This window comes from Rhinolophus ferrumequinum, chromosome 4, assembly GCF_004115265.2.
Source record: "Rhinolophus ferrumequinum isolate MPI-CBG mRhiFer1 chromosome 4, mRhiFer1_v1.p, whole genome shotgun sequence".
Classification (NCBI taxonomy): domain Eukaryota; kingdom Metazoa; phylum Chordata; class Mammalia; order Chiroptera; family Rhinolophidae; genus Rhinolophus; species Rhinolophus ferrumequinum.
The window spans coordinates 57841118-57861874 of NC_046287.1; the positions used below are offsets into that span (position 1 = coordinate 57841118).

The 20757-nt window shown below is 33.0% G+C and overlaps 1 protein-coding gene across 2 annotated transcripts in view; it reads right to left on the reverse strand.

The window, feature by feature from the left end:
• The window catches only part of HOOK3 (hook microtubule tethering protein 3), an 84566-nt gene that overhangs the window by 18241 nt on the left and 45568 nt on the right, over positions 1-20757 (reverse strand). For both annotated transcript variants that reach the window (XM_033104059.1, XM_033104060.1), the window contains exons 10-16: positions 18552-18692; positions 16807-17008; positions 11970-12080; positions 10609-10696; positions 8210-8279; positions 5302-5442; positions 921-1008 (exon numbers count right to left, since the gene is read on the reverse strand). In XM_033104059.1, coding sequence (XP_032959950.1) covers positions 921-1008; positions 5302-5442; positions 8210-8279; positions 10609-10696; positions 11970-12080; positions 16807-17008; positions 18552-18692 — 841 coding nt within the window. The remainder of the gene's footprint in view (positions 1-920; positions 1009-5301; positions 5443-8209; positions 8280-10608; positions 10697-11969; positions 12081-16806; positions 17009-18551; positions 18693-20757) is intronic.

The following is a 20757-nucleotide window of genomic DNA, read 5'->3' on the forward strand; positions in this document are numbered from 1 at the left end:
GTCACTGATGAGACGTAAATTTAGGTCACTTTCCAGTCGACTACTTTCAGGTTTTAAGTAATATACTATTTTAACTACCTTTCATGCCTCTTGTTTTCATATCCTCTCATATTATTAAAGCGGGATAATACTGGATATATCTATAGTTTTGACATAGATCCCCAAAATGACTCTATGAGTGGAAACAACCAAATAGATTTTTCAAAGGCCAGTTTATATTATAGCAAATTACACCAGCAACAGGAAAAAAAGAAACAAAACACAAACCACCTGGTGGAAGCAAAGATTGGTCACTAAATTTGGCTAATGTACTAGGTGCTACGTAAGCACTGTGATGGATGGTGAGCATGAGGAGATGAAGGAAGACCTAGTTCCTGGCTCAACATATTTTACTATATTCTGGATTTGAGAGTGCCAGGCCAGCAGGCAGGGCTATGATAGATATATAGTGTTAAAGAAATATTAAAAAAGGTCAGTGAATTTATATTTGAGTGTATGTTAGGGGTAACAAGAGGGATTCAGAGAGAATGGGATTCTAGGGATGACATTCTTTTCTTAAATATCAATTTTACATGGAAGATTTTTATTTGAACATGTTAAGTTTCTACCAGCATTTTTTCTTTTTTCTTTTTTTGACCACAGGGCCAAACCCTATACTTTGCATACTCAATTGAGCACATATAAAAGATAAAATCTCAATTAATTCCTTAGCTGATAACGACACATAAACTTCTTATTCCCAGCAGAGTAAATCTGAAAGAGACAACAAAGTACTGTCTGGCCTTTTTAATAAGGAATGTTAGTAAAAATAAAACACTGTTTATTTTCTATAACCAATATAATTATAAATGATTTTGATAGAGACCATCTAATAAAAATATGAAACTGTTGGACCATGATTGGTCCATATTAAAACTTACATCTTCTGCTTTTGATCCTTGATCTTGCAAAGATTTTTGCAATTCTTCGACTTGTGACTGTACTTCCAGAAGTCTTTGATTCACCAACCTAGAAATCAAATGTACATTAATTTTCCAAATTCTGACTTAATTTATGCCTTTTTCCTTAGGTTGTCATATTGGTTACAGAAGCAGTAAATTAGCAAAACAAAGCCTAATGTTATAGTAGTAGTAGCTTACTGACTATTTTTCATATTGCCTGAAATTTCTATGATTATTTCCAATGTAGTGTTTTGTGCCCACATTTTGTCAAACTGATGTATTTATGCATATCTATTTATCTAAAATTCACTTCAACATGTTTATTCAAACTATGTGTCAGGCCCTAATGTTAGCAAAGATCTCTGCACTCAAGGAATTTATCAAGGAGGCAAAATGTAAACAAATAAAATACGAGATAAATACTTCAACAGAGTACACAGATGTATACAAAAGGAAAGATGACTGCTCAAAGAAGCAAGAACTATATCTAATTGTGTGAAGGATACGCTTGACTTAAACTGAATCTAAAACAATAAATAAAATATTTACATGGTTATGGGTAAAAAGAGCATTCAAGACACATAAAGTATCTGGAACTTAACCTATAATCTGGCCTAAAATTTGGCTGGATCTGGAATAACCCAGCCAGCCTTTAACAATGCTCGTTCTGGAGCTCGACCTTCATAAATCCTCTAGAGGTCATTATGATACAACCTTCAGTAGACCAGTTTGGTTCCTAGGTCTTGAGTCATGTTGAGGATTGCAAGGGAGAAACATGATCAGATGGTATTTTAGAAAGATCACATTGGTTTGAGAGTGGAAGACGTTATTAAAAAGTTCAGAGCAGGCATGGAGACTGTCAGGAGGCTATTATAATAATTACCAAATATGTCTCAAATAGAAGGGAACAGAGAAGGAAATGTATTGGAAAGGCAAAAGAACACAAGGAATAAAACATCACACTTAGGATATTGAGTAGGAAGAACGTGAAGAAGAGTAGAAGAGGAACAAAAATGGTCTATGGCAAATAACCAACCACAGGGTTGAAAGAGAAATCTCACCCTAGAGAATAATCAGAGAATCAGAAGAAACATAAGAGAGGGGTTACTGAAATTAAAAAAAAAAAAGTTTGAGGAAGGGGAAAACGGTCAACAGCAATGAATATAGCAGAGAGATGAGGAAAGATAAAGTCTTGAATGCTCACACTGCACTGGCCATTTAACAGATGACTGGTTACTTCAGTAAGAAATAATACTTCAGTGAAATGGTGGTAGTAAAAGCCAGGCTGCCTCAAATTAAGGACAAAACAGCGCAGTGAGTATTTAGAATCCAAACAGCCAGAAAGTTCAATAAGACATTTTTTTACTCAACAAATTATAAGAAATTCTGATCATAAACATATAATTGAGAATCACAGTAAAAATACAATCAAATCTGTAATAACTGATTTTTTTCATTTCAGGAAATAGAAAATCTGAGTGGTTTTTCCTTTTTTCTTTCTTTCTTTTTTTTTTTTTTTAAGGAGGGCGCAGCTCACAGTGGCCCATGAGGGGATTGAACCGGCAACCTTAGTGCTGCCAGCACCACGCTCTAACCAACTAAGCTAACCCGCCACCCCTGAGTGGTTTTTCAATAGTGAAAGAATTCTCTGAAAAATCCATATTCAGTATGGAAAGAGAAGTACATAAATACATTACTAGTGACACTGTAACTTTGTTTAATTTTTTCAGAAAACAATATGGAAATATATATCAAACTATGAGACTATTTCAACAATCCATCTTAGCCATTTTTGAAATTATTTAGTCAACAGGTATTGTAAGCCTACTAGGTGGAGACCACTGTAAATGTGATAAAACATAAGCAGTCCATACCAAGATGTTCCTTGGAAAGATTTGAAAGCAACCTGAAAGCCCAGTAATGGGGAATGGACAAGCAAACATAGCAATATCACTGTTAAAGTATGAAGCTAACACGCGTACACATATGCAAAGCTATACAAATATATGTAAATATATATGAAAAAAGTTCATCTACAAAATAGAATTATAATGCCCACCTCATGGAGTTGTTTAGAAGATTAAGTGAGATAATATATAGTGTGTCTAGCACAGTGTCTGCACATAATAGGTGCTCTATAAATGCCTCCACCTTCTTTCCCTTCCTTCAGGAGTTCAGTTAGTTAACACCTAAATCATGTCTAATTACACATAATAGTCAAGGGGGTGTAGGGAGAGGATGAGCTTGAGATCACAATATACTCTGAGAGGTAAGGCAAAAAGATCATGTATGCTTTGAGAAAGCAACCTGAGCAATTCTGATATGGTTCTACTCTCAACCCTGTATGCCTCTCCTACTATTTGTTTGAGGGTCAGTAGGTATTACAGATTTAAAAATGCTAACTTACTGGAAAAAACCAACTGGAAAGGACTTTGGAGGTTTACTACAAACACTTCCTTCTAACAGATGATATATGGATGGTGAGCAAATTGTATTTAAGGTCATACCATTAAAAGACTCAGTGGGACGAAAACTGAGGTTTCCTGGTTCTAGTCCAGTGCTGTAAACTACTAAGAGATTAAGTTAGAGACAAAATAATGTAAATACTTATAAAACTCAGTAAGAACAAACCTAGGGCAATTCACTTAAAAGAAGAACACCCATCCTGTGAGAAGACAGAAAAAAAATAAATGTTTTACAAATGTGGCAGAAGATAAATTGGCAAGAAAGAGGATATGGGTTAGCCAGAGGATTTGGAGTCAGGTAGCTCTCAGGTCTGAGACCAAATTCCCTCATCTGTAAAACTTTAATAAATTAAGACTACACACTTAGCACAATGTTTGGAAAAAATAGGAGCTTAATAAATGTTAGCTGCTATGATTATTATTGTTATAGGTCATAGATGGTTATAATCTAAAGGTAAGTTATCATCAGCTTTGTAATTTAAGACACAAACACGATACTAAGTTGTAAACAGCTGTAAATAACATAGGGACTTGGGCAGTAATCAGTCACCTACATACAGGAGTACTGTACGAATGACAACTAGCTATGCTGTTCCTGATGAGAAAAGAGCAATAGCTGTAAAGCCTGTGAGAAAAAATGCAAAGCATTATGAAAGAAGTTGTGGGTGCTGATTCACTAAAAAAGGTTAGGGAGAAGGCTTCCCTGGCTAAGGTGACTAAAATACAGCCCAGAGGCACAAGATGAAGGAGATGAACACAAGATGCTCTTCCCACAGGGACGGCATGATTGCCAGCTGTGTTCTACAATTCCCCTTCCTCCCCCTTCTCATTTTCCACTTTTTCTAAGGATTTTAAAAAATATTCATTCACTATGTTCTTAAGAATTGATATAAAATGTTTCTCCTTAGGTTTATGCTTAATTATGTTCTAATAATTGCCCTGGTATTTATATTGTTTGCTGATTCTACCCCAGTAGCTTTAAAAATTAGAGCTATAGGAAGAACGGTAGGGTACATAAAATTGTCGTAACAATTTTGACTCACAAGATCAACTCACACCTGGGAAATGCCAAATCAATCAGGCATAATAAACAAGGAATCTGTAACATCAGGCAAATTATGAAACTATCAATAAAAATATCAAATCCCTTAAAAATGACAGAATATCACAGCACTAAGAAAAAGAAAAGACACCATATGTTTGGTATCTCAGAAACATTTCCCAAGAGGAAAAATAAACCAAAAGATTGTCATAATAAAAGTAATTCTTGCCAGAGTATGATACTGCTTTTAAAGTAGCTCTGAATGACTACACAATGTAAAATGCTGAAAAATTACAAGCAGAAAAGTGATTTTCTTGTTAAATTTGCAGATTCTAAACCTCAAAATAATTGAATTGTTCATAGGATGAATTATTTCATTTTAGGGTCACAAGACATAACAGGCTTTTGTTTTTGGTTTTTAAAGTTCTGTTAATTCAATTATGATGGCTCTTACTGCTTTCCTCATGCCAATGATCCTTTGAAACAGTAGCTCGTAAAAACAGGGTAAACTTTATTAATCTGAAAAATGACTTGAATTGAAATTGTTGTTAAAGACTGAATTATGGTGATTTTTTTCAATCTTCTTGTTTTAATTAGTGATTAGAAAGGGAAAATGGTAGGGCTTTGGAATCATTTTGTTTGAATAAATAAAGAAGAGGATATTATTTATTATAAAGAGGCACAATACTCTTTGGCAAGTCTGTCCATAAATAGAGAAATGGATTAAAGTACTCTTAAAGGAAACGGAATAACACATTATCACTTTTCAAAATACAATTCACACCTTTAAGGGACTCAAAATCAAGTCAAACAGAGAAAAGCTGTGGTTAAATGCAGCTGCCTGTATTCCTACCTATTCTCTGTCTCCAGCTCATTCTTGCGTAGATTTGCATCATCTAGAAGGCTCTGCAATAAGGCAATTTTTTCATTGTCTGAACCCTCTTGGTTAAGTTTTAACATCTTATTCTCATGCTGAAGACGAATAAGTTTCTCCCTAAATGAGCAAAAGAAAAACTGATTATCTGGTATATTAATACCATACAGTTATCAAAATCCAGCTATGCACAGTTGCAGATTTAATACATGGAACAGAAATGAAAAACAAAGTACTTGCAAAGAATATAGCTCCTGTTTTAACTGGCTAAGACATTACATTTCAGGTCTTAAGTACTTTCTTATTAGAATGGATAATCTGAAGATAACAAATTCTCCAAATATCATGATTTCTAATGAAAGAGATTTCAAAATTCTATTTCTTTTCTGATTGAAATATTTAAGCTATGAATGCATTTAGATATTTGTTGTTTAGTTCTCATCAAAAAAACAATCTCTAATGTTATGCTCTTAAATGACTAATCACGTGATGGCAAGATATAATATTCAATGAAGAATGCCTTCAAGATACGCAGTTCACCCATTCCTACAGATATGTAAAATGGTATTTTTGTAACAAGCCAGATTATCAGAACCAAGTTATTAGACTGCATTATTTGGGGCTCCTTGTGTTATATCAAAAGCTTACATTGAGGGATGTTAAAAGCAACAGCCACACAAAACTTGCCACTACATTTACTAGGGTGATATACTAATTCATCTGAAGATATAATTGAAGAGCTACTTGTTGAAAATATAATTCATTCTTTACTTTACATAGGGTCATTTTTAGAGGGCCCTATTAAGATACTATACAAGATACTATGAAAATCTTTGCTTCTTGTAAAAAAAGAAACAAATTAATACACAAACAAAACAGTCTGCCTTTTTTTTTGTAAACACCACGACTCTAATAATGTACTTGCACTTCTGTTGTTCAAAAAATGAAAGTCAAATTTGTGGCCCAACTCAAGCAATTAAAGATAGAACTTGATATATTTTGTATATGGACAATAAAGACTAACATATTTTCCAATTACAAAGTAAAACACACTCATTGTAGGCGGGGGGGGAGAGGGGGGATAAATGAGAAGAAATTAGAAACTCTCCATAACCCTACAGTGCAAAAACTTTATAAAATGGATCACATAGTACATGTTACACTGAAATCTTTTTACAATTAAATTTTCACAATCTTTTCATATCATTAAATATCAGATTTTAATATTTTAAAAAACATGTTAAAATACATGAATTATTATTTAATCAATACCTAATTTCTGGACATTTAGATTGTTCCCAATTTTGAGCTTTAACATGTTAGTAATGATACGCTTTATAAATAAACTTTTATGTATATCGTTGGTTATTTCCTTAGGATTAATTTCCAGAAAAGTAATTTTGAGGTCAGAAGATAGGCACACTTAGACAATATATATATTCTACCAAACTGCTCAAAAAGTTGTACGACCACAAGAAAAAATATTTGTAATTATGTGTAGTGATGGATCTTAACTAAACTTATTGTGGTAATTATATCACAATATATACATATATCACATCATTATGTTGTATATCTAAAACTAATACAATTAATATGTCAATTTTATCTCAATTATTAAAATGTTAAGTTTTTAAAAGTTGTAACACTTTACTCTTTTACTCCTCATTTATGGGGTTTCCAATTCTCCACATCCTTAATATCAGTGAAAATTAAAACACAATAGGTTTTTACAAATTTGATAGGCAAATTTCATTGTGTATTAAGACTATTAGCCAATGTCTATAACATGTTGCAAATTTTCATCCCTTTTACCATTTCATTATCTTGATATCTCTTCTGGACACAGAGTATATTTTAATTTGTACTGAGTCATACTCAAAAAAACCACTTTATTTGTTGAATTTTTTTATCATTGTTCTTTTCCTCAGTTTAAGAATCCAACTGCATTACCTATAAGATTCCTTAAAATTGTGTTTTTGGACATAACCATTTACTTATGAATATTCATAAATAATAAGTGTTTATTCATTCAAAAAACTTCATTCGTCTAATATAAAGTACATCAGATGGCCAAAAAGTTAAAGATATACTAGATGTTTCCAGAGTTGGTGCTGCATTATACTCCTTTTGTTTGTCTACAAATAAATGCCTACAACAATCAGTTAATATGGTCTTCTTTTATTCAACAAGTACTTGAATGCCTATTGTAACTTTCAGTTTATAAAACTCTTACACAACCATTATTTATTTATTACCCCCAAAGATGTTATGAAAAATCAAGGCTAGTGTCAATTTAAAAAGAGGGCAAATAGTCCCCAAAAAGGTAAACGCAACATTCAGATTAATTATTCTCCTTCTGCTGGACACTTAGAGCCTTGTTGCCTATTTTTCATTTTATTACATAAAACCAGGTATATATTGAAATACATGGAATTTTTAAAACGCTATGACTAAATAAAAATGTAAGGTACTACTGAGGGAAGAGTAGTAGAGATGGGAAAATATTGCCTCCTCCTATCTACTGCATTATATCTTTCCCAGACCATTCTACGTAATTATTAAATAAATTTTAGTGACTACCTTGCAAGTTGATGGCTAAATATAACCTTTGTCTCTGTGCCAAGTGGTTTTACTGCTAAATGTTTGCTAAGGATACCCAAGCACAGATATATCAGTTTGCTCTTCCTACTGAAGTGAGATCCAGTCTTTTGGGCCAGATGAGAAACAGCTTTGAACACACTGAAATAATGGACACTTACTATTGAATTCATGTTGAAAGTGTTAGTAATAAAGAATATGGAAATGACCTTCTTTATATTGTAGTGGACTACATTTTCTCCAGGAATACAGTGCAGTGTGACTGTGAACTTCATGATCTCCTTACCTGATTTCAGGTGTAACAATCTCTGCTGCCAGACTATCTGAAGATTCCTGACTTCCCAGAGGCATTAACCCTATAAACATACAAACATGAATGCAAGGTTAAGAGAGAGCACAACAATTTCCTTTAGTTTCTATATGAGATCCTACTTTGAGCACCAATATGAACACTTATAATCTTTGTCTTAGTCAAGTAAAAGACCATGTCACAGTTGCTTTACATTATTATTATTATATTATATCACAAGTTTTAAGTGTACAACTGAGTGGCAGTAAGTACATTCACTACGTTGTGGAACCATCACCACTATCTATTTCTAAAACTCATCATCCAAAACATAAATTCTGCAACCATTAAGCAGTAACTCCCTAATCCTTTCTCCCTTAGCCCCTCATAAACTTTTACTTTCTGTCTGTCTCAATGAAGATGCCCATTCTGGATACCTCATATAAGTGAAAACATACCAGTTGTCCTTTTGTGTATGGCTTATTTCACTTAACATGTTTTGCAAATTCATCCATGCAGCATTTCTCAGAAATTCTTTCATTTTTATGGATGAATAATATTCCATGTTATGTATATACCACATTTTCTTTATCCATTCATCTGTCGAGGGACATTTGAGTTGTTTCTATCTTTTGGCCATTGCAGATAATGCGACTATGAACATTAGTATACCAGTATCTGTTTGAGTTCTTGCTTTGATTTCTTTTGGGCATATACTTAGGAATGGAATTGCTGGATTGTACGGTAACTTTACGTTTAACTTTTTGAAGAACCACCAAATTCTTCCACAGTGGCTGCCCCATTTTACATTCCCATCAGCAAGGCATGAGGGTTCCAATTTCTCCACATCCTTGCCAACGATTGTTATTTTCATTTGTTTTTCTTTTTTGGTTAAAGCCATCCTAATGGGTGCAAAATGGTATCTCATTGTGGTTTCGATGTGCATTTCTCTAATGACTACTGATGTTGAGCATCTTTTCATGTGTTTATTGGCCATTTGTATATCTTTGGAGAAATGTCTATTCTCTTATGCCCATTTGTGTAGTTGGTTTATTTTATTTTATTTTATTTTGTTTTATAATGAGGGCGCAGCTCACAGTGGCCCATGCGGGGACTGAACAGGCAACCTTGGTGTTATTAGCACCACGCTCTAACCAACTAAGCTAACTGGCCACCCCATGTAGTTATTTTCTGTTGTTGAGCTATGGAAGTTCTTTATATATTCTGGATGTCAATCGCTTGATATCATGATTTACAAATAATCTTTTTCCATTTTGTAGGTTGACTTTTCACTCTGTTGATAGTGTTCTTTGATGCATAAGTTTTTAAATTTTGATGAAGTCCAATTTATCTATTTTTTCTTTTGTTGCCTGTGCTTTTGGCATCAATTTCAAGGAATCACTGGCAATTCCAATGTCATGATGATTTTCCTTTATGCTTTCTTCTAAAAGTTTTATACTTTTATCCCTTACATTTAGATCTTTGACCCATTTTGACTTCATTTTGTATATGGTATAAGGGTTCAACTGCATGCTTTTGGATGTGGATAACCAGTTTTCCCAGCACAATTTATTGAAAAGATTTTCCTTTCCCCCACTAAATGGTGTTGACACTCTTGTTGAAAAATCAACTGACCACATATATGAAAATTTTGGGACACTTTTCTATTCCATTAGTCTATGAACCTGTCCTTATGCTGACAGCACACTGTTTTGATTACTAACTTTATCTTCAAGTTTTGATATCAGGAAATGTTAGTTGTCCTAATTTTTTCTTTTTTTAAAGATTGTTTTGGCTATTTAGGGTTCCTTGAGACTCCATATGAATTTCAGGATGGGTTTTCTATTTCTGCAAAAAATGCTGTGGTATTTTAATAAGGAGTGCACTGAATATGTAGACTGCTTTCCGTAGTAGTGTCATCGTAACAATATTAAGTTTAGATGAACAAGGGATCCAAAGTAGAGCACTATCTACTTTGGATAAAAGTCCCTCAATGGATTGCTACCTACCTCACATCTCAGTTGAAAAAAGAAATCACTGATTTAGAAAGTTTGATATACTTTTTAAAAAGTTACAAGAAACTTTCCAGAATAAAAATTTCAAGGTTTATTATTAACAGAGATGATTTAACAAATGTTTATACTTTTGCCTTAATAAAACCAAATATTTAAATATAATTATAATATAAAGTAGGCAAGTAAATTTTTAAAATCCCATAACTATAGACTATTTGCCATAAAATCTGGTTAACAAGTTAAAATTTATATCAATTTCATGGTCTCTTCACTCATTTTTCAATTTCATCTATTGGTGCCATAATCTTAAAACGAATCTAATATTTTCACTAATACTATTAGAAATAAATAATCTTGCTTAGGCTACTGAAATGTTTTTACCTTGAGTTGTGAGCTGCCCTTCTTGAGCCTGCACACAACGAAGCTCTTCAATGGTCTCCTTCAGAGAATCCCTTTCTGTTCTTAACCTCTAGAGGGACATTAAAAACAGGGAACGTTAGCTGCAAGCTTTATGAGTTCATTCATAGTGATCTGTGCCTTATCTAATAAAATGATAAACAGCAGGGAACATGAACATGTTTTGATCTTCTATAGAAGATCATAGAAGGGAAAAGATTACAATAATTTTTCCCATTTAACAATATTTAGTATCTACTATATGCAAGGCAATATGCTATCCACAGTTAAACATAAAAAACTGTTTATTCCATCCTCAACAATAAGTACCTTATTATATAAATAGAATTCTTTTCATTAAACATTAAAAAAAAAAATCAAACAACAAAGAATTTAAATATTCAAAATTATGACAAAGAAAATATTTTTAAGAGATTCAAAATATGCTGAACAGCAAAAAGAATTATGTCATGTATAATAATCATACAGAAAACAGAAAAGCTACATAAATTTACAGAAAGTCATGAGCAGAACAATGTAAAAGAAGCAACAGTGGTAGAAAAGTAAATACACAAGGTGTGATTGAAAATTATGGTGAATGTTTAAATTTTAAAAAATTATTACAGTAAAGACACATTGCCACTAATCCCTCTCAAAATATTCCCCTTCACTTTGAACACACTTATCCCATCATTCTTGCCACTTTCTGAAGCAGTTCTGGCAGTCCTCTTTCATGAGTGCCTTTACTTCATCCTCCATCATGACAACGCTGCATGTCACACATCGTTTCTGGTACGGCAATTTCTGTCAAATAAAAACATTCCGGTGTATCTTCATCCACTTAATTCACCGGATCTGGCCCCGTGCAACTTCTGGCTCTTCCTCAAAGGCAAAATGACCATGAAAGGAAAATATTTTGAATCGATTCAGGACATCAAGGCAGCCACGACAGCACAACTAAAGACACTCACAAAAGAGGACTTCCAGAACTGTTTCAGAAAGTGGCAAGAACAATGGGATCAGTGTGTTCAAAGTGAGGGGGAGTATTTTGAGGGGGATTAATGGCAATGTGTCTTTTGCTGTAATAATTTTTATTTAAACATTCACCGTATTTTTCGATCACACCTCATATATAAAAGAAATTAGAATGGAAGTAAAAACAACATTATTTTAATCTTTTATTTTAGATCTATTTCTGAAGCACAAACGTAAATCTTAAATTTAAAAATAAACAGGATTTTAATTTTTAAATTTAGAAATAGAAGGAATTAATGTAGTCAAAATGTGAATTAAATATCATTGCCTTAATTTTAGCAGTGCTCACAACCAAAGTGCCTTATACTCACATCCTTTTCTTTTTGAAGACTGTCAACTTTTTCTTTTAGCCGCTTATATTCAAAATCTAATTTATCTGCTTTCTTCGATTCTTCAGATAATCTATTTTGCAATTCTACTACCTGATACAGAAAGGTACCATTAATTTTTATAATTTGAAACATTAGAAATTATCACTATTTCCTTCTACAGAGCTATGAAAACTCCCTTTCCCACAAATATTTAAAAAAAAATGTAATTTATACAGCAACTTAACTTAATGGAGAGAACTAGGAACAAAAATCTAACACTATCGGTTTTAAAACCAGATCATCCAGAGTAAAAATGTTCAAAATTACAAAGGAATATATGGGATTTGTATTTACTGTAACACGGATAAACTGGGTAGTCTGATATCCTTTTAGCATAAAACAAAATAAATGCTACAGGGGAAAATATCCAAATGCATAGATAGGTAAGCTTACAAGAAAGTGAAATCCTCACAGGCTAAAACTGAAAGGGAAAGTATGTGTGGAAGCCATAAAGGACAAATTTCCCAAACCAGGAACCCAGAGCTTTGAATTTAACAGGAGGCAGATGGTTATTAAATCATCTTAGGCTCTAAACGGTGATGAGTCAGTAAACAGGTGGGTTCAGAAAAACAATCCATCAACTGGAAAAATGAATAAAGAAACTTGCCTGTCTTAAAGTGAGTACTCTGGGTTTAAAAAGTATAACTTGAAAATTTGTAACTATGACCTGCTAATAAATGGATTTGTGTGTAAAATTTTACCACATGCCTTGTGTGGCAAATCCTAAGCCAACCAATTAATTTAAAATAGTCATGGTTGGTAATGCTGTGGAAAATCTGGCATAAGCAAAACACACACTGTCTGGAAGACTACCACCTCAAATCAGGCCCCCTTGTATTTCCAAAGATAAAGATAAGCCAAATGAAAGAGCAAAGGGCAAAATAAATAAGCCATTATGAACAACAATCAACAGAAAAACATAAACAACAATAACAACAAAAGAGTAGAACAAGACTTCCAATGATTTCAGATTGGAATTATCAGATATAAAATACCAGTATAATATTTAAAGATAAATAAAGTGGAAATCTAAATTATGAAAGGAATAAGAAACCATCAAAAATGATCAAGTAGGTTTGAAAATGCACCCAAAGAGAACTTGTAGAAAGAAAATATTATCATTGAAAAATAAAGTATATTAAGGCCCAGATCAGAAACAGAGAATTAGTGTATTATGAAATTTCACTACACTATTTCTAGGTGTAGATTTCTTTTTATTTACATTGCATGTAATTAATTAACACTAAATCTGATATTCTTTACTAGTTCTGAAAAATGTTCAGCCATCCTTTCCTTCAAATAATGTCTTCCTACAATTTGTTCTCTCCTCTGGATTCTAATTAGATCATTTCTCATTTTAATGTAATACTTTTTAATCTCCTTTATAATTTTTTTCATCTGCATTTATTTGATAATTTCTCAGTTCACATTCAAGTTCACTAATTCTTTCAACTTTGTTGTATGTCATAATATAATGTTGGGAAAAAATATTTCCACAAAAAACAAACAAACAAACAAAAAAACAAACAGAAAAAACCCTGCAAGCTATTCATGGTATACAGAGCTGTTCTACTAAAACTTCTCCAACTCATTTTGTTAAGCTAGTATAATTCTGATGCTCCAATCAGATAAGGAAAGTATGAAATAGAAAACTTCAAGTCAATCATAGAGGCAAAACATTCTAAGTAAAGTGAACAAAGCAAATGTAACAATGTATAAATAATAAGTAAATTCACTATGACCAAACTAAGTTTAACTCTGGAATGTAAGGATGGTTTAAGCATAGAAAATCCACTAATATAATTCATCACATTAATAGAAAGGCAAAGCAGCATAGAAGTCTCCTACCGTGTTTCCCCTAAAATAAGACCTAGCCAGACAATCAGCTCTAATGAATCTTTTGGAGCAAAAATTAATATAAGACCCAGTCTTATTTTAATATAAGGGGAGGCCCAGTGGCTCAGGCAATTGGAGCTCCATACTCCTAACGCCAAAGGCTGCTCGTTCGATAACCACATGGGCCAGTGGGCTCTCAACCACAAGGTTGCCGGTTCAACTCCTCGAGTCCAGCAAGGGATGGTGGGCAGCGCGCCCTGCAACTAAGACTGAACACAGCACCTTGAGCTTAGCTGCCTCCCGGATGGTTCAGTTGGTTGGAGCGCATCCTCTCAACCACAAGGTTGCCAGTTCGACCCCCGCATGGGATGGTGGGCTGTGCCCCCTGCAACTAACAACGGCACCTGGACCTGGAGCTGAACTGCACTCTCCACAACTACGATTGAAAGGACAACAACCTGACTTGGAAAAAATCCTTTACTGTTCCCCAATAAAGCCCTGTTCCCCTTCCCCAATTTTAAAAAAAAGTCTTTAAAAAACAATAATATGAGACCCGGTCTTATCTAATATAGCATAACATAACATAATACTGGGAATATAATATAATATAATACCAGTTCTTATATAATATATGACCGGGTCTTGTATTACTTTTTGCTCCAAAGGACGCATTAGAGCTGATGGTCCAGCTAGGTCTTATTTTGGGGGAAACACGGTAATAGGTGCAGGAAATGTAGTTGATTAAATTTAACATCCTTTTAAGATGGGTACCCAGAGAAAATTAGAAATATCCTGTACAATAGAAATTCTTTATCCTAGTAAAAGGTGGCTACAAAAAAAAATAATCTGTAGCAATCCTTATACTGGTAAAACATTTAAAGCATTCTGTATAAAATCAACAACAAAAAAATGGTTGTGTACTATTATTGCTTCTATCCAAAGTGGTATTAAAGGTCAAACATGCTGATTAAGAAGAAAAACAGTATAGAGTAGAAAGAAAGGACAAAATGCTTTTGTTTGTATACTGTATCACTTCTGCCAAGAGACATTATTAAAAGTAATATGAGAATTCGGCAAAGTTGTAAAATCAATGTATAAATATTTATTTCATTCATATAAATGAGCAATAAACTGAAAATGGTATCCTTTCTTTGGCTAATTGCATTTACAAAACCCAAATACACAAAGTACCAAGAGTAAATATAACAAAATATGTGCATGACATTTAGAAGAAAATTTAAAAACTTAACTGAAAGACATTTAAGACCTAAATAAATAAAAAGATATATTCACCAAAAGGAACATTATTGTCATAAAGATTTCAATTATCCTCGAATCAATCAACAGATTCAATGTTAATTCCAATTCTCAAAGGTTTTGGGTATAAGGGAAAGAAAAGGTCTAAGAATAGACAATTTTGAAAAAGAACAGGTGTGGGTATCTGCACTACTAAAAATCTATAGATAGTAAGACAGTGGGGTATTGGTGTAAGAATAGACAAATAACCAATGAAACAGTGCCCCAAAACAAACCAACGCATAACATGGAAACTTCAGGTATATGATAAGGTTGAACTGCAGGCCACTGTGGAAGATACTGTTAAATAAATGTTGCTGGGTTGACTTGTTGTCCTTGCAACCCTACACAAAAATCAATTCCATGTGGCTTAAAGGCCTACATGTACAAAATGAACTTTAAATTTTTGTTAAGAAATCAAAGATCAGTCTTACATCCTTACGTAGGAAACGATTTCTTAAACAAGACATAACGAGCACAAATCATAAAGAAAAAGACATTTAAAGTTCATTACATTAAAATTACCAATCTCAAAAAAAGTAAAAGGACAGGTCACAGACAGATAGGAAATAAATGTAACATGTATAAGTGACAAAAGATTAATATCAAGAACATATAAAGAACTTTCAGAAATCAATAAGAAAAATAATCCAATTTTTAAATGAATAAAAATTAAAATAGGCAATTAACAAAAGACATGTGATCAGTAAATATATTTGTAATTTAGGGTAATGCAAAGTATAATCATAAGGAAACACCATTTTATATCCAATTGGCAAAATTTCAAATACTATGTGTTGGTGATGATATAGAGCAATAGGAATTTATGCAAACTTCTTATTGGTAATATGGTCAGTTTGGAGAACAACTGGGCAATATCTAATTAAACGAACATAATCTAAGGAAGAAACTCCATACAATGTAAAACTTTTACACATGTATAAAAGAAGTAATGTTTAATACTATTCACAGAGGCATTTCTTATAATGTAAAAAAAAGTTGAAACATTTTATATGTCCTTCAACAAGAAAACTGACAAACTGTAGTATAGTCATTCAACAGAATGGATACTGTAAAACAGCACAAATGAATGGAATAAAGCTATGCCTATCAACATAAACAGATCTCACAAATATACTACTGATCAAAAGTAAACTGCAGTAGAGTCCTTTCCTTTTTTAATTTATATAGCTTTAAAACATGCCAAAATGTTGTAAATTTTATATCTATATATATCTCTACATATCTATATAGATAGATAGATAGATAGATAGATAGATAGATAGATAGATAGATGCAGCAAAAGAATAAAGAGATGCATAGGAATGAAAACCACAAAACAGCATAGTGGCTACTATAATGAGGAGGGGAAGAATATGTTTTATTTTTTAAGCGTGGATACTTATTTTTCTTTTTCTTTTTGTGTATTTCTTAAGTATTACATAATAAATTAAAAAATAAAAAGCAATAAGGGGATCTGCTATAGAGAACAATAAGCTCTGGAAAAGAACTAAGGTTCATAGGTAAAATTCAGAATACCATGAAAACAAAAATTGTTAGATTTTTGATAAGCCATTGTGTTATAATGGAGAACCTGCTAGAATAAATAAAATATTATTAGGAGACTTTGTTACCATTCTTTTACCTGTCTCTTGTATGTCTCAAGTTGACTTCGAGCTGCATTGGCTTTTCTTAACTCTTCCTCTAGACTGACAGTGTTCTGCATATACATAGTGTTCTTCTCTTCTAAGAGTTTAACCTGCCGCCTCAAATCACCAAGATCTTCTAGCTTCTTTTTATATGATTCCACTTGGCCTTCTAGTTTAGACACTTTATCAGAAGAATGTCTAGAACGAGATGGGAAATCAGAAAAATATATCCACAGTTATAAGGCTGCTTTAGTGTTAAACCAAGAGGGTTGCCAGGAAATAACACATACTAATGAAATTATAGACCAAAAGTGATTCCAGGTTAATTTTTTACTCAGGTTAAAAAATATGATGAAATTACAGCAAAAATTGTCATGAAGAATGTTACATAATTTAAGGAAAGCTGGGGGAAGAGTAGTACCAGCAGAGTCCCATGTAGTACAAAAGCCAAATACATTGCACAATGTCCAAATGATTTGGCAGTTAGAATGTTATAAAGTGCCCATAGAAACAGCTGTTTCAGTGGAGCAGCAAGGGAAGGTAGCGGCACATTTTAGGGGTTAAAGAGAGAACATACGTTTTACCCTGTATAATCTAAATTTGTTTTGGAGAGAAGTAGAGAGTAATAAGTTTCTCTCTTTTTCTAAGATAAGAGAGACCTACAAGTAAACATAAATATATACTAAGGAGGAAGATTCGAATGCGAAAAGAAATGGTAACTGAGGTAACACAGTCCCTGTGTAAGCAAGAAGCGTTGTGACCCAGAGCATTGAAGAAGAAATTAGCACTGGACAGGAGGAAGAATTTGCTTTTATATTTTAGAAGCAAAAAAGAAAAGATTAGTGGTGCAGAGAAGTTAGGAGGTGCAGGAAATAGAGGACATGGAGAATTCCACAGTTCCTGGCTTCTTTCCTCTATGCAGCAGGAGACAATGCCATCTACTGAGATTAAAGCATGGGTGAGGTGGGGTGGGATGGCCATGCAAGTGAGAAGAGTTATGAAAATATGTAACAGCTATGACAGAAATGGGAGACAGAGCTATCTACTGATGAACAGTAGAATGGTGGACCAGTGATAAGAACCCAGTGAAAAGATCATTAATTTGTAGTAGGACAGAATTGTATCAATGTGATATTCTCTATTCGTTCTCAGTATTCAAAGAGCAAAGTGTAAAATATAGATGGTTGAAATGATCCAACAGAGAACAGACTGCACAAGAAGTGGAAAGGTGGAAAAATGAGGTGGCAGGGAGTGAGGTACCTAGAGAGAACAGTTGAGATGAAGATAAAAAGGTCTAGTAAGCAAATGAAGCCTTGTGGTATGTGACAGTATCTGAGAAAAAGAAAGACCAAGCTGACTGGAGGACTCAAAATCAAAGAAAAGGAATAGTAATGAGAAAAACTCCAGAGCTATACAAGTATGAAGTGATGGTCAGAGATTAATTTCTATGATATTTATATAGTACTTATTTGCCAGATAACTTTTCCAAGTGTTTACAAATATAAACTCACTTAATTCCACATATAAATCTGAGGTAGGTATGTGTATTATTTCCATTTTACAGATGAGAAAATGGTTACATACAGGTTAAATAAATGGCAGCACTGAGACCTAAACCCAGGTGGTCTGGCTCTTAAACACCCTGCTATGCTCAGAGATCCTGGAGTTTGTAATATTGGTGGTAGAACTGTTCTGGGTGACGACAGGTCTGAGATTCTAGAGAGATGGGAAGATTGTTTACCTAAGAACATCTATTTCATCTTTTAGAGACTGAGCGTCATCTGCCAAAGTGGTTAGTTCATCATTCTGTTGCCGAAGTTCAGAGATTTCCTTTTCTAACTCTTCACAGCGTATTCGATAATCATCTTTGGCTGCTTCTAGTCTGTAACCAAAACAAAATAAACCAAGAAAGTGCTATTTACTGTCTAATAATTCTCCTTAAAACAGTAAGAGGAAACAAAAAGCATGAGAATGCAATCTTCTTGAATGTGTCTCCTACTTTTGTGACCATGAACTATAATTCTAAGTTTTAACTATCCTAAAAATTGATTCCAATGTTACAAGGCTTGTGGAAAGATAACAATTAATTATAATACCATTCCTCTATTCAGAAAGTTAGACATCAATGTTTGTAAAAATACAGCAGATATAATTTATTTAAAATGTTATTAATTATGTAACTCATATTCCTTGTTGAAAATTTACAAAATACAGAAAAGCAAAAAAGATGAAAATCATGTATTAACGTTTTTGGGAGTATATCCTCCAGTCTGATTTCTATTCTTAGGTCTTTTTCCCCCAAAATATGAATAACACGGTTTTTACTTCTTATTAGTGTTTTGCTTAACATTAATCCTTCCTTTAGATTTATAAGGTTCTTTGTCTCTCATTGATTATTTACCTTTTATTATTGATCATTGATCAATAATATTATTTATTATTGATCATTTATTATTTATCATTGATTATTTACCTTTAATATTATTCTATAAATATTTAATGTACAGAGATCCTTTGTTTTTATTTAATTCAACTGACAAACCTTACACTATACAGTTTTCACTTTTTGTATATGATCAGAAAGGTTTTTTTTTCTTTTAATCCTATATTTCTGTTAATATTTATGGGGTTTCATTTTTCACATTAAAGTTCTCAATTTCCCTGGAATTCATTTTGGTATATGATATAAAGTAGGAATCTAACTTTGCCTGCCAAAATATCTACCAACTATCCCCAAACCATTTAACAAATGACTTAACCTTTCTCTATTAATTAGAAAAATGCCATCTTTATCATTTTTATATATACTAGGATGGGTTTCTGGATCTTAATTTGTGTCACTGATTTGTCTTTAATTTGCTGCACCAGTACAGTTATTTTAATTAGCATAGGCTTATAATGTATTTCAACACTGGATATGGCAAAGTACTCCCTCATTATACTTTGTTCTCAAAATATTATGGGAATCTCTTGCTCATTAACACCTCTAGATGAACATAAAATTAGAATTGGAATCAAGTTCAAATCATATGGTAATTTAAGAGAAAATGGCATTCTTATAAAACTCCATGAAAAACATGTAAAAATATGTTATCTCTCTACAATTTTAAAATAGTTTTAATGGATAACTTTGAAGTTTTCTTCATTTAAGTCCCTAATATTACACTAGTCCCCAGTTATCCTTGGGGCATATGTTCCAAGACCTTCAGTAGATGTGAAACCGTGGATAGTACCAAACCCTATACATACTATGTTTTTTTTCCTATATATATATAACTTTTCACTTAAAGGAAGTACTTTACAGCTTTTCTTTAGCATGTCTGAATTTCTAGCATCACAACTGCTGCACTTTGGGGCTATTAAGTAAAATATGGGTTACCTGAACACAAACACTGTGACACTGCAATGGTTGACTTGGTAACTTAGACGGCTACTGAGTGACTAATGGGTGGGTGGTGTACACAGGATAGCTACACTGGACAAAAAGATGATTCATGTCCCAGGTGGGACGGCATGAGATTTCGTCACACTGCTCAGAGTGCAATTAAAAAGTTATGAACTGCTTATTTCTGAAATTTTCCATTTAATATTTTTGGACCACAGTTGACCGCGCGGGTAACTGAAACCACAGAAAGTGAAACTGCAGATAAGGACTACTGTACTTTTAATTTTTTTTAGGTACTGATATACTTATAAATGGAAATTCTTCCTGATGATACTAGTGATTGGTAGAAAAGCTCATGATCTATGCAAAGTCTTAAGTTACGTTCTCCTTGATAAATGTTTATTGGTTCTAAGAACTTTTCAGTTGATTCTCTTATATGTTCTATGTAGACAAACATATTTACAAACTCTTTTCTTTCTAGTATTTTCACCTCATTTATTTTTCTTATTTCATTTTCTAGAAAAGTAGTGACAGCTAAATCTTATATGGCATCTATATGCCA